The sequence below is a fragment of the Chanos chanos genome, chromosome 5, assembly GCF_902362185.1.
Source record: "Chanos chanos chromosome 5, fChaCha1.1, whole genome shotgun sequence".
Taxonomy (NCBI): domain Eukaryota; kingdom Metazoa; phylum Chordata; class Actinopteri; order Gonorynchiformes; family Chanidae; genus Chanos; species Chanos chanos.
This window is the reverse complement of record NC_044499.1, coordinates 1,822,299-1,838,137: the sequence shown is the minus strand read 5'-3', so window position 1 is coordinate 1,838,137 and position 15,839 is coordinate 1,822,299. Positions and strand designations below refer to the sequence as shown.

General features: G+C 38.3%; 1 protein-coding gene across 1 annotated transcript; it reads left to right on the top strand.

The window, feature by feature from the left end:
• Window positions 1–10,309, top strand: LOC115811244 (NACHT, LRR and PYD domains-containing protein 3-like). Its single transcript, XM_030773362.1, has 8 exons — window positions 1–22; window positions 1,833–3,570; window positions 3,757–3,840; window positions 4,171–4,338; window positions 5,380–5,550; window positions 5,849–6,007; window positions 7,211–7,237; window positions 10,192–10,309. Exons 1-8 carry the CDS (start codon window positions 1–3, stop codon window positions 10,307–10,309), a joined length of 2,487 nt encoding a protein of 828 aa, XP_030629222.1.
• Window positions 10,310–15,839: the final 5,530 nt, after the last annotated feature.

Sequence of the window (15,839 nt, the reverse complement as noted above, 5' to 3'; positions counted from 1 at the left end):
ATGACTGGTGAACCGGTGAGAAGTACGTGTATTCTCTGGTTGAAGGGTTTTTTAATCGCCAACTATCACCAAGTAGTATTGTGTGTGTTCTATATAATAGGAAGAGTAGATATGATTGTGAGATTAGTAGTGGGCTGGTGTTTGTTTGCAATACCACATTTGGCAAAAAATGAGATACCTGCAGTAATAACGATCCGTTAACAGTAAAATGAATAACATCATAGAGAAGCGACTTTGCCATAATCCCTCCATAATGTTTAGGAAAATATTACCAGCAGCCAACGAAACGGGCTAGAGCGTCTGGCAGCTGCCGTTTGTCTCGGGTGTCGTACGGTGCCACACACATTATTCACACATTATTATTATATGATAACGTGGTGCTGAGGTGCCAGAAGATTGAGTAGATCGTTATTTGTGATATCCATACTAGAGTATGATACTCCACGTTCCTCATTGTAAACCCAGGCCGCTAACATTTCCCCTCTGAAATAACCCCTAGCCTAAAATTACGACTTTATTCTCATAATATTCTGACCTTTTCTTGTAAAATTACGACTCTACTCTCGCAATATTCTGACTTTTCTCATAAAATTACGACTTTATTCTTGTAATATTTTGATTTTTTTCGGGTACAATTATGACTATATTCTCTATATACTGTTATAACAATATTACTCAGAATGTTGTTCCCTCTCAACGTGGCCCTAATACACTGTCATAAACAACAATCACATGTGTGGCAGTGTGCATGCGCATGAACGTGACACCAGCTCTGACAGAGGCAGCTGGAATTGATTAAACCAGCAGTGCCAGCTAGCCAGCCCATTAACCTAACATTACGTTTTTGTATGATCACCATTGACATAATATAATATATTGCCAAAAAAAAAAATCATCTAAATATAATACAAGCTCACTAGTGGAACATTTCAAGCGCTCTTGGGGGCCCTCTGGTGGAGGCTCTAAGCAGCTGCTTAGTTCGCTTAAGTGTTGGGCCATCTCTGAGTGTGTGTGTATGTGAGTGTGTGTGTCCAGACTAGTTGGAAATCTTGTTTATTTGAACTAAATTAGAAACATACAACATTATAGTCTCATGAACCATTGTCCATTACCTGTACAGTGACATGAACAGGAAAAGAAAAAAAAAATCTGTCTTTTGCCATTTATTTGTGAAAAGAAAGCTCAGTTTGTTTAATAGGCGCACACTACAGGGAAAAATTTTTTTCTATCTTTTTTTTGCCATGGTCCATTTTTTTTTAGATAGATATAATTATTCTTGATAGCCGCCTGTAATTATCAATTTAGTATTACTTGGCTGTATCTCTGTAGTCTTACTAACACATACTGTTGGGAGATGTAATATGTTAATTGGACATTTGTCAGGTGAAATAATGTTCCCCACATAATACATGAATTAGAATCAGATAAGAGTTACTTCCAAGGGGATATTAATATTATTAGTATTAATTAAAATTATTATTAATATTAATCACTACATTACAAAATTTAGAGCTTGTGATACTTTGCCTGTTTCATATGTCCTGAGAGAAACCGAAAGGCAATTTGATGCACATACAGTTTTGATGCATTTTGTTGTGGATCGTCACATTCCTTGGCAATTTACATCCTGTTACTTAAAAAACTATATATATATATATATATATATATATATATATATATATATATATATATATATATATATATATATAAACAAGATATGTGGCAAAAAGGGCAAAATAGCAAAATGACGACAAGATGAAAACAAAATTCTGAATTATTAATAATAACTCGAAATATTGTTGATGATAACACACTCTACTACTTTTTTGTAGACCTGACCTCAGTGAGCCTCAAGTATAAGGAGTTGGTCAGAAGTGAGTATGCATATGTGACAGAGTATAACTCCCTCCCTGGTGAACATGTGCTGCTGACTGACCGCTACACTGAGCTGCTGATCATTCAGAGACACAGAGAACAGACTGAGAGAGAGGAAGAGATTCGCTCCAGAGGGGAGAAGTTCTTCAGTGCCAGAGACAGTGAGAAGTACATCAACATCACTGTGGAGCAGTTTTTCAGTCCAGATGATCATGGACTCATTCCAAAAGCAGTTGTTCTCCAGGGAAACTCTGGAAATGGCAAATCCTTCACTGCACAGAAGATTATGTTGGACTGGGCATCTGGAACAGTCTATGCAGAAAATTTTAATTTTATTTTTCACCTGAAGTGTAAAGAGATTAACCAAATTTCTGAGGTGAAGAGTCTGGTGGAGCTCCTGAGATACAGTCAGAGTTTAACACCAGCACAGATCTCACAGATATTACAGCACTCACCAGAGAGAGTTCTCTTCCTCATAGACGGCTTTGATGAGCTCAAACTCTCACAAGACAACATGTCCAACTTGTCTCCTCCCCTTGATGTCCAAACTCCAGCCTCACCTGAGTCCACTCTGAAAGCCCTGCTGAGTGGACGCCTGCTGCCTGAGTCCTTCCTGTTGGTCACCACCAGGTCTACAGCTACAGACACACTGAGCAAACTGCTCAAAAAACAGCCCCAGCGTTTCACAGAGATTATGGGCTTCTCTGAGAGGGGGGTGGAGGAGTACTTCCAGAGGTTCTTTAAAGATGATCAGCTCTTACAGACACAGGCATATGAGCTTGTGAAGGCAAATGAAACCCTCTTCACTGCCAGCTTCATCCCTGTGATCTGCTGGATCATCTGCACAGTTTTCAGGGAGAGACACAATGATGGCAAAAATTCGGTGCATGATTTGGAAACAACCACCTCCATATATGTTGACTTTGTGTCCATTCTGCTGGAGCACCACTGCCAGGGTTTGAGTCAGTCTGTCCCCAGCCTGCTGAGGAGTCTGGGCCAGCTGGCAGAGAGAGGGATGCTGGAACAGCAAGTCCTGTTTGATAAAAAGAGTGTGTCTGAGACAGTCTCAGATCCTGCTAACATTCCATTCCTGTGTAAGTTTCTCTTCAGGAGGAAAATCCGTCAAGAGACAATGTTCAGTTTCATGCATCTCAGTTTTCAGGAGTTCTTCACTGCTCTTTACTATGTCCTGATGAGTAAAGAAGAGTCTCAAATGAAAGTTAAGGATTTGCTTCGACCTTTAAAGACATCAGGGTACCAAAATTATATCAGCACAGAGAAACTGCCCCTCCTGCCAGTGATCCAGTTTCTCTGTGGTCTGTTTAATAAAGATGTGAGCAGCTCTCTCATGGAGTCACAGAGTTTGTCTGTTTCTGTCACCATCCAAGACCAAATAAAGGAATGGATCCTTAACTTCCTTATGAAAAGGGACATGTCTCGGGCTTGGCATATGAGGATGTTCATTCTCCACTGTCTTTATGAGCTCCATGAGGAGGACTTTGTGCGGAAAGCTATGGACAGATGGGAGAATGTTGATCTTTCCGGTAGCTCCATGAGGAGGACAGACTGCTGGGTGCTGCAGTACTGTCTGCAGTTCAGTCCACCCACCACAAGCCTGAATCTCTCTCGTTGCAGTATAACAGCTGAGAAACTGAAGATTCTTCAGCCTGCAGTGTGCAGGAGTCAGACACTGGTGTGAGTTACCTTCTACACACTTTTACGCTTAACAAAATGTGGACAATCATGGCAGCCTCATTCAGCTGTACACTCAGACATTTTTACTGATTAATTAGGGGCTTTGCTAATCTATTGACACATTTAAATTTTGACTCAGGTGTTTCATGGAGGAGTAATTGTTGAAGTTTGAGTTTGATTTTGAAGGTTGGGGGTAGAGGACCTGTCAGATGATGATGTTGGTGTTTTGATCTCAGCTTTGGGAGAAGGAAAGGATTTGAGTTGTCTGAGGTAAAAACTGTTCATGCATTCCTAACACATCACAAATATAAACTTTACAAAGCTGTTCGGTTGTTCTTGTCATGTTCTCGGCCGTGGTTTCTGAATATCCCTGTTTCCAATGTTTCCCTCTCCCTTGCATCTCATGTGCTCCCCCTGTTGTCTCTTTGTGTGTGTGTGTGTGTCTGTGTGTGTGTGTGTCTGTGTGTGTGTGTGTGTGTGAGTGTGTGTATGTGTGCGTGTGTGTGAGTGTGTCCGTGCGTGTGTGTGTGTGTGTGTGTGTGCATGTGTGCACATTTATAATCGCATGCCAAATCCATATCCTTTTTTCTCTCTCCACAGTGTGGAAAACAGTGCTCTCTCAGACCAGGGTATACAGCAGGTTTTTGATGCTCTCAGCAAACAGAAGAGTTTAGGTGCGGTTAACTTTATGGTGAAGACCATCACCACCAACACTGTGGTCATGATCACAAATTTCATCCACAATAAAGACATTAAAAAGGGAATAAGGTAAGAGTTATCTCACCCCGTAAGTGAAAATTCGGTTCTGCCAAACTCAGTTTTATAAGCATTGTGCTCTTTAAAATGGACATTGTCACAAAGCAGTTTTGCATGATAGTGGGCTTGAGCAACATCAGTGAGCAAGTCTAAGGTGAAAGTGACTGGGAAAAACTCCCTCTGTCTGAAATGGGTAAAGACCTTGAGAGGAACCAAGTCCTCAGAGGAAAGAGCCCGGGCTCTTCTGGCTGGCACCAGGATAGTTCTGGTTTAGTTACTGAATGGAATGAAAATACATAAGAATCAATGAAAAGAGGCAGAAAAGTCTAGAGTGAATGAGGTCATCTGAGGTCATTTCATTACAGAGTCAGTGTGGGTTAATGATCATCTGGGGTAAAAATACAGACAGGAGATATGACAGAAAGGTCCAGGAAGGATGTGATAGATCATGGGACACCATGGAGTAAGTGGGAGTTGGCGATTGTCTGCATTTCTCAGCGGAAATTTAGTCAAGGGAAGGGCAGGGACGGAGGGGCAAAGAGGTAACCTAAACATGCAGGCTGACAGGTCAGCAGGTAGGCAGGGTCAAAGAGGTCACGCCTGGATCTGGGCAGTGATCCTGTGTCTTGTCACTCTGTAAGTTCGTTTCTGACTGTGCTTCCGTTGACTGTGCTCTGATTGACATTCGTTTCTGACTGTGCTTCCATTGACTGTGCTCTGATTGACAGCGTTCAGACAGGTGAAGACAGTTTTACGGAGAGCCTCTGTTCGTCTCTCAGTGTATCGGTTACAGAGTGGGACTTGTGGTAAGGACCTCTCTCACCGCCATTCTGGGTCATAAACATATCAGTATTTTTGCTCATATTTTTATTATTAATAACATAAACTATCGTTCCCCAATGTAATATAAAAAACACATTATAACTGTATAATGTATGTATGTTTTCTGCCATACACAGAAAAATGCTAAGAATGCTGTAATATCGACAGCGTGACATTTCTTGCAATAATTCTGTAGATGTGTAAATGTAACTGTGTGTCTCTGGGTTTCAGGTTGACTGTTGAAGATGATAGAAAAATGTTTAGATTCTCAGAGATCTCCAGCCCACTGACTGAACCGCCACTCCCAGGCATCAGTCTCGCCTGTCCACACTCGGAAATATCCAACATCGACTGGACAACATTCAGCCAGATCATTTCCGAAATAAAAGATACACAACAAATGTAAACAATGTGAACAGAAATGACACAATTTAGACAATTAATAACACAAACCTCCACTCCTACACTAGCTATGGGCTGTGATATTTTAGTTAATTATTGGAACTGAGGTACTATTCCTTAGTTTTCTTAGTCCCTGTTTTTCTATTGTTTTTTGTGTGTGTGTGTGCATGTGCGTGTGCGTGTGCGTGTGCGTGTGCGTGTGTGCGTGCGTGTGTGTGTGTGTGTGTGTGTGTGCGTGTGTGTGTGTGTGTGTGTGTGTGTGTGTATGTCTGTTCTGTTAAACAATTGTGTCCTGTAGTTCCACAGGGTTTGATGAGCAGTTGGATGCTCTGCTGTCTTTCCTGTGCTCTGTGCCTGGTTTGAAGAAGGTTTATCTGACTGTCAGGAGTCTGACGGACTACTGGGTCTCTGGGACCCTCTGTTTGATGGAGACTTGCCCCAGTCTAATACATGTTATGTAAGAGAAACAATTACCTATGAATTATTGCTATTTACAGGTATATACGCAGTGTGTATGTGTGTGTGTGTGTGTGTGTGTGTGTGTGTGTGTAAGCGCCAAAAGCATGAGAGATGCCACACTGTGTTCATTACTGACTGTGTTTAGTTGACAGTGTGTTCATTACTGACTGTGTTTAGTTGACAGTGTGTTCATTACTGACTGTTTTTAGGTGACTCTCTTTACATTACTGACTGTGTTTAGTTGACTCTGTGCTTATTATTGACTGTGTGTAGTTGACTCTGTGTTCATTACTGACTGTGTTTAGTTAGCTCTGTGTTCATTACTGACTGTGTGTAGTTGTCTCTGTGTTCATTACTGACTGTGTTTAGTTGACTCTGTGCTCATTACTGACTGTGTTTAGTTGACTCTTTGTTCATTACTGACTGTGTTTAGTTGACTGTGTGTACATTACTGACTGTGTTTAGTTGATTCTGTATTCATTACTGACTGTATTTAGTTGACTCTGTCATTACAAGGCAATTTTATGCAAGGGCAGATTTTAAGCTCCTCTTATTAACATATAAAATTTTACATGGGCTTGCGCCTTCCTACCTGTCTGGCTTAATTACACCCTATAACCCACCTCGCACCCTGCACTCTCAAGATTCTGGATTATTAGTCATTCCAGGAGTTAAAAGGAAGTCCGCTGGCAACCGAGCCTTTTCCTACCGCTCTCCCGTCCTCTGGAATGGTTTACATACAGAAGTTAGAGAGGCAAACTCTCTCAATACCTTTAAAACAAAACTAAAGACTTATCTATTTTCTCGAACTTATGCATGATATAATTTTGATTTGACTTTGTTATAGACATGTAAAGCCCTTTGAGACTATAAATAGTGATATTGGGCTCTAAATAAATATTATTATTATTATTATTATTTTTAGTGACTGTGTTTAGTTGACTCTGTGCTCATTAGTGACTGTGTTTAGTTGACTCTGTGCTCATTATTGACGGTGTTTAGTTGACTGTGCTCATTAGTGACTGTGTTTAGTTGACTCTGTGTTCATTACTGACGGTGTTTAGTTGACTCTGTGCTCATTAGTGACTGTGTTTAGTTGACTCTGTGCTCATTAGTGACTGTTTTTAGTTGCCTCTGTGTTCATTACTGACAGTGTAAAGGTGAATAAGGACAGTGTTGAAAGTCTCTGCTCATCTCTCAGTGTGGAAGTCATAGATGGAGACTTCAGGTAACAAACTCTTTATGAACCACTCTCTCAGTTTAATTTTGGATTATAAACATGTTTGTATTTTCAGTCATGTCTGTGTTATCAATAACAGAACCAATCAATATAAGTATTTAAATGATAATGTTTAACATATGATAACATATCATATATAGTAATATAAAACTTATGATATCTGTAAAGTGTATAAAAATTCTCTAATGCAGACAGGAACATGCTAAACGTGCTAATAATGTCTATGCTGTGAGATTTTATGAATTCTGTAGGTGTGTAAATGTAACTGTGTGTGTCTGGCTGGGTCTCAGGTTGTCTGTTGAAGATAACAGATGGATGTTTAGATTCTCAGAGATCTCCAGCCCACAGACTGAACCATCACTCTTTGAAGTCTGTCTCACCTGTCCACACTCAGAGACATCAAGGACAAACTGGACGACTTTCCTCAGGATATTCCACAAAATAAAATCCTCACCAACAGTGTAAATGACAGAGACCAAACAAGAACCCCTTGCCATATCACATACACACATACGCATGCATACACACACACACACACACACACACACACACACACACACACAAACACACAAACACACAAATACACACATAAATACTCATACATGTAATGTAATGATAAAATACAGTCTTCATGTGTTTTCTGTGTGTGTTAATCACTCAACTGTCCTGATATGGCTGGTTTGGTTCATCACTGTCTCTACTCCTACAGCTGTCCTGATTTGGGTGAGCAGTTTGATGTTCTGCTGACTTTCCTAAAATCTGTGTCTTGCCTGAAGAGGGTGTGTTTGAAAGTGAACAGTCTGACTGAGAACTGGGCTGCCTGGATTCTCTCTCTCAGTCTCTGCCCCAGTCTACAGGACATCAGGTAAGAGAAACACCTGTCCATGAAACCACATTTTTCTGGTTATTTCTTTGAGTGTTTGTGAGTGTTTGATGATTGTAATGATGTTTATTAAACATTTGATCATGTTGACCGTGTTTGATATGTGTGTAGATTCTGAATGCTTCTGAGTACTAACAGTGAGTTTGCATTGTAGTGTTAAAGCTGGTGAATATGGGAAAGGCTTATTACTGGAAGAAGGAATCAGGTTACTGCAGCACTCTGAGAAACGTCCAGACTGCACTCTGACTCTCACTGGGTTTGTATCTGTAAAAGTTTATGATTTTCTATATGCAACTCAACACAGTCACACCTGACTGATCCCTTATGAGGATTAGTCACCCTAGTTATAGAGACATATACATAGAGATAATAGTAATGATACAGACATTAATAAGGAGACATATACATAGAGATAATAGTAATGATACTGACATTAATAAGGAGACATATACATAGAGATAATAATAATGATACTGACATTAATAAGGAGACATATACATAGACATAATAGTAATGATGCAGACATTAATCAGGAGACATATACATAGAGATAATAGTAATGATACAGACATTAATAAGGAGACATATACATAGAGATAATAGTAATGATACAGACATTAATAAGGAGACATATACATAGAGATAATAGTAATGATACTGACATTAATAAGGAGACATATACATAGAGATAATAGTAATGATACTGACATTAATAAGGAGACATATACATAGAGATAATAGTAATGATACTGACATTAATAAGGAGACATATACATAGAGATAATAGTAATGATACGGACATTAATAAGGAGACATATACATAGAGATAATAGTAATGATACAGACATTAATAAGGAGACATATACATAGAGATAATAGTAATGATACAGACATTAATAAGGAGACATATACATAGAGTAAAATAATGTTACAGACATTAATAAGGAGACATATACATAGAGATAATAGTAATGATACTGACATTAATAAGGAGACATATACATAGAGATAATAGTAATGATACGGACATTAATAAGGAGACATATACATAGAGATAATAGTAATGATACAGACATTAATAAGGAGACATATACATAGAGATAATAGTAATGATACAGACATTAATAAGGAGACATATACATAGAGATAATAGTAATGATACTGACATTAATAAGGAGACATATACATAGAGATAATAGTAATGATACTGACATTAATAAGGAGACATATACATAGAGATAATAGTAATGATACAGACATTAATAAGGAGGGAATTGTCATTTTAGAGAGTGTTATTAACATAGTACTATAAACAGACATTGGTGGGTATAACGTTAATGTGATATTATAGACATATTACAGATGATTACAGTAGTGATTAGTTATTTTTTTTGTCTCTGTATTTATGGAGAGCTGTAGATGAAAGTGTGGTGTCAGGGTTCCTGCATGAACTATTTCCCCTGTTGTGCCCCTGCTGGCCATGTTGGAGTTAGCTGTCATTTGTTTTTGGTTTTGTCATGTGCTTTTGTTTATTTTGGTTTTCCATGTGCCCTGGCCCCGCCCCTCACTTATTGTCATTGTGCTCACCTGTGTCTCGTTGAAGTTGTAATTAGTCTGTCTATTTAAACCCTGCCTGTTCTACCCTTTGTTTGTCAGTTCGTACCGCTTTCCTCAGTGTGTCGTGCTAGCCTTTTGTTATCCTGATTGTCTTCTGTTCTTGACCTCTGCCTGTTTTTTGACTTTGTTTGCCTGTTGGATTTTGCCTCTTCTGCCTGCCTGCCTTGCCCTGCACCTGGTTTTGAATCTTTTGCCTGTCTCTGGAATTTGCCTTTGCCTTCCGTTTTTGGATTGTTCACTTGCCTCTGACTGCTCTATGGTATGACCCCTGCTTGTTTTTTGGATTCCGATTTCGGTCAAGTGTATTGAAAGACTTTTGCCTGGCAAAATAAACATCTCATTAATTTCAGTGAGTCTGCAACTGAGTCCCCTGTTTTCCCTGACATGTGGTTTGTGAAGAGCAGAGTGATAATGTGTTCTGTGTGTCTGGTTCTTTATGAAGGAGGAGATGCACTAAACCCACTGACCAGTGCAGTGAACCCAAGGACTGGACACACAGCTGTAACCAGGGAGTGAAGCTTCAGTTTGGTGGAGAGTCCTCACCATACCCTGACAAGTAAAGGAGTTACAGTTTACACTGAGACAAAATATATGTCTAAAATCAAGAATTTCTGAAAGAAACAATATTGTCCAAGCATTATTTATGATTCTTTACTGGAGACTGTACATAAAAGCTACTCTGCCTTAATGGACTATATAAATGCAATACATTAATTCAGTAACAGTACATATGACAGTGATGAACAATGCAAAGCATAGACAGAAACTGAAAAGACAGAACAACATTAAACTGTGCACAGGAACCAGAAGTTAAGCACCAAAGCAAATTGGGCAAGAGAAGTAGAGAAACAGGAAGAAAAATGGGAAATAACAAAAATGGAGCAGTTGAGATAGAGTGTGACTCCAGAGTAGCAGTGTAAGAGAGAAGACACATTTCACAGAACACTGAAAAGAGAGGTGGAGAGATCACTAGTGAACTAAACCTCTATTATTATACCACTGCATCATAATGACCTAAACCGCTATTATTATACCACTGCATCATAATGACCTAAACCTGTATTATTATACCACTGCATCATAATGACCTAAACCTGTATTATTATAACACTGCATCACAGTGACCTAAACCTGTATTATTATACCACTGCATCATAATGACCTAAACCTGTATTATTATACCACTGCATCATAATGACCTAAACCTGTATTATTATACCACTGCATCACAATGACCTAAACCTGTATTATTATACCACTGCATCATAATGACCTAAACCTGTATTACTGTATTACTGCATCATAAAGACCTAAACCTGTATTACTGTATTACTGCATCATAATGACCTAAACCTGTATTATTATACAACTGCATCACAATGACCTAAACCTGTATTACTGTATTACTGCATCATAATGTTCTAAACCTGTATTATTATACCACTGCATCACAGTGACCTAAACCTGTATTACTGTATTACTGCATCATAATGACCTAAACCTGTATTATTATACCACTGCATCACAATGACCTAAACCTGTATTATTATACCAGTGCATCATAATGACCTAAACCTGTATTATTATACCACTGCATCATAATGACCTAAACCTGTATTATTATACCACTGCATCGTAATGACCTAAACCTGTATTATTATACCACTGCATCATAATGACCTAAACCTGTATTATTGTATTACTGCATCACAATGACCTAAACCTGTAGTATTATAACACTGCATCACATTGACCTAAACCTGTATTATTATACCACTGCATCATAATGACCTAAACCTGTATTATTGTATTACTGCATCATAATGACCTAAACCTGTATTATTGTATTACTGCATCATAATGACCTAAACCTGTATTATTATACCAATGCATCATAGTGACCTAAACCTGTATTACTGTATTACTGCATCATAATGACCTAAACCTGTATTATTATAACACTGCATCATAATGACCTAAACCTGTATTATTATACCACTGCATCGTAATGACCTAAACCTGTATTATTGTATTACTGCATCATAATGACCTAAACCTGTATTACCGTATTATCGCATCATAATGACCTAAACCTGTATTATTATAACACTGCATCATAATGACCTAAACCTGTATTATCATACCACAGCATCATAATGACCTAAACCTGTATTATTATACCACTGCATCATAATGACCTAAACCTGTATTACTGTATCACTCCATCGCAATGACCTAAACCTGTATTATTATACCACTGCATCATAATGACCTAAACCTGTATTATTATACCACTGCATCATAATGACCTAAACCTGTATTATTATACTACTGCATCATAATGACCTAAACCTGTATTATTATACAACTGCATCACAATGACCTAAACCTGTATTACTGTATTACTGCATCATAATGTTCTAAACCTGTATTATTATACCACTGCATCACAGTGACCTAAACCTGTATTACTGTATTACTGCATCATAATGACCTAAACCTGTATTATTATACCACTGCATCACAATGACCTAAACCTGTATTATTATACCAGTGCATCATAATGACCTAAACCTGTATTATTATACCACTGCATCATAATGACCTAAACCTGTATTATTATACCACTGCATCGTAATGACCTAAACCTGTATTATTATACCACTGCATCATAATGACCTAAACCTGTATTATTGTATTACTGCATCACAATGACCTAAACCTGTAGTATTATAACACTGCATCACATTGACCTAAACCTGTATTATTATACCACTGCATCATAATGACCTAAACCTGTATTATTGTATTACTGCATCATAATGACCTAAACCTGTATTATTGTATTACTGCATCATAATGACCTAAACCTGTATTATTATACCAATGCATCATAGTGACCTAAACCTGTATTACTGTATTACTGCATCATAATGACCTAAACCTGTATTATTATAACACTGCATCATAATGACCTAAACCTGTATTATTATACCACTGCATCGTAATGACCTAAACCTGTATTATTGTATTACTGCATCATAATGACCTAAACCTGTATTACCGTATTATCGCATCATAATGACCTAAACCTGTATTATTATAACACTGCATCATAATGACCTAAACCTGTATTATCATACCACAGCATCATAATGACCTAAACCTGTATTATTATACCACTGCATCATAATGACCTAAACCTGTATTACTGTATCACTCCATCGCAATGACCTAAACCTGTATTATTATACCACTGCATCATAATGACCTAAACCTGTATTATACCACTGCATCATAATGACCTAAACCTGTATTATTATACTACTGCATCATAATGACCTAAACCTGTATTATTATACTACTGCATCATAATGACCTAAACCTGTATTACTGTATTACTACATCATAATGACCTAAACCTGTATTATTATACCACTGCATCATAATGACCTAAACCGCTATTATTATACCACTGCATCATAATGACCTAAACCTGTATTACTGTGTCACACCATCGCAATGACCTAAACCTGTATTACTGTATTACTGCATCACAATGACCTAATCCTGTATTATTATACCAATGCATCATAGTGACCTAAACCTGTATTACTGTATTACTGCATCATAATGACCTAAACCTGTATTATTATTCCACTGCATCATAGTGGCCTAAACCTGTATTGTTATACCACTGCATCATAGTGGCCTAAACCTGTATTGTTATACCACTGCATCATAGTGGCCTAAACCTGTATTACTGTTCCACTGTGTCACATTGGCCCATAGCTGAATTACTGTTTTACTCTATTACTGTAGCAGTCAGATCACAGATACCATATGCTGGGTATTACACATGAAACCTTTATGCACAAAATCTTTACACTGGCGTGTTTGTCTGACGCTGCTCACGGGAACTGTCCACTGTCTATGTGATCCTCTCTGTCTTTGTGGTTTATTTCTTTTTCAGTTTTTCGTGGACTACAACAAAAGCCAAGAACTGCAACCACAGGACTGTTGCATTCCCCTCCTAACTTACAGGGAAATTTAAGGTTATGTCACTTTTGGTTCCTGTCGTTGCACATGATGAACCTGCAATGTTGTCCCAAATAGTTTCCCAATGAAAATCTCCTGTAGATTTCCTATATCTTTCTCCCATTCTTTAATAATATGAACAGGGGCTTTCAGATTTCCTGACAAATGTGAATAAATGAATGATATTATCCTTCTAGGGGCTCTTTGTACCAATTCTACAATTGGATCTCTTGCAATCTTCCGCAGGAAACTGAAAATCCACCTCTTCAGAACCCGCCTGTCCTCCACTGCCTAGCCTCCCTTTCTTTACAAAAAAAAACAAAACAAAAAAAAAACACCTTGTCTTGTATCTGTGTTGGTTATTCACTGTCAATGTCTTCCAGGGGCGCAATACGAAGGGTAAATTAACGCTTAGTCTTATTGTGATCTCTCCTTATGAGGTAATAGGATCTGATTGATGCACTTATTGTAAGTTGCTTTGGCTAAAAGCGTCTGCAAAATACCAAATTGTAAATTGTAATTTGGATGTAGTTTTAAGTCTGGGCCCCATTGGATGTAATGGGATTTAAGGGCTGATCGTAACCTGAAATAATGAAAGACAGAATGATTAGGGACACCCTAATGAGAGACTAAATCTTGGAAGCTTAATAAAGAATCTTCTTCATTTATATTGCTTAGTACATCTATGCCTCTATATGCCCATTGGCCTCGTGTAAATGGTTTGTTCCCTGACAGTGAATATCAGTTTAACCATAGTGGAGAGTTTTTATGCCATTTCATTTCCATACCCAAATATTTTTCTATTATTCTGAAGGTTTTTAACAAATAAGAGATGTTGGGGCCGCACCGTAAAGAGCATTGTCTATGAGGAATACCCGAAAACAAATAATCTTGAAGTCTCACTGGAGCTACAAGATCCCTTTCAATTTACATCCAAGAGGTCCGGGCCTCGGAGTCCAACCAGTGTCTTATATGCTTTAATGTAAAGGACCAATGATATAGTAGACCAATGCACGTCTATCTATCTATCTATCTATCTATCTATCTATCTATCTATCTATCTATCTAAACATAACAGCGGCAGGTACGCCACCTGTCGAAACAGTTTCGAAACAGAGGTGAAACGTACCGAGCCTTGCCTTAGCCCTTGTCATGTGACAGGGGCGTTTTGAACCACTTTTCGGAGCAGTGTTTTAAAACGTCTGCGCTTTGAAAGCTCAACACAGCGTCGAAAAGTCCGTATCGAACGCCCCATCCCTGGTGAACATTACAACATGTTTGGGAGAAAAAACCCTAAACCATAAACGACATAATAGACAGTGTGTAAACATTGCAGCCTCGTGCTTGCTGTACCAGGAAGTGAGAGTTCTGTCTTTTTCCCACTTTAAGTTTCAGTTTCTCAGCTTTAACACAGAGCTGAAAACTAGACAGAACATATCTCATTCCACAGCGTTTTACTCTTGGAATATCATCACAGAATAAACTGATTTTCTTAATCATGTTTTCCATGTAACTGCTTCTATAACCTATAAGTTTGTCTGATCAGAGGAGAATAAACAGGAAAGGAGGCGGAAAGCCTCTGGATCCAAACTGAAAACAGGAGATGGAAGAGAGAGATCGTAAGTCTGAATTATTCTGGAAACAATCTCATCGTTAGCACAAGAGAGTTTTTTTGTATGAATATGAATAGTGGAGGTATCTGCAATTTTGAGGAACAATTTTCCCGTGCAGAGATCTTTGTTAGAGGGCTTTACTAATTCTCTTGCCTTCACGCTCCACAACTGATCTAAGCGTGGTTGTAAAACAATGCCGACATTCCATGCAAAGTTACTTTCAGTTTGACACCCGTCATTTAAGCTGCGTTTACACTTTTGATGCCCATTTCCGATTTTTTGTCTATATTCGATATTTTGACCACCGTTTATATCTGCTTTTAAGAGGGATCTGATATCTGATGGCTGTGTTTACACACCATTACGTTGTTGCCTAGTTTCAGCTCCAAAACGACCAGATATCATTCATTTCCTATCTGGAATCGCAGACAGCATACGA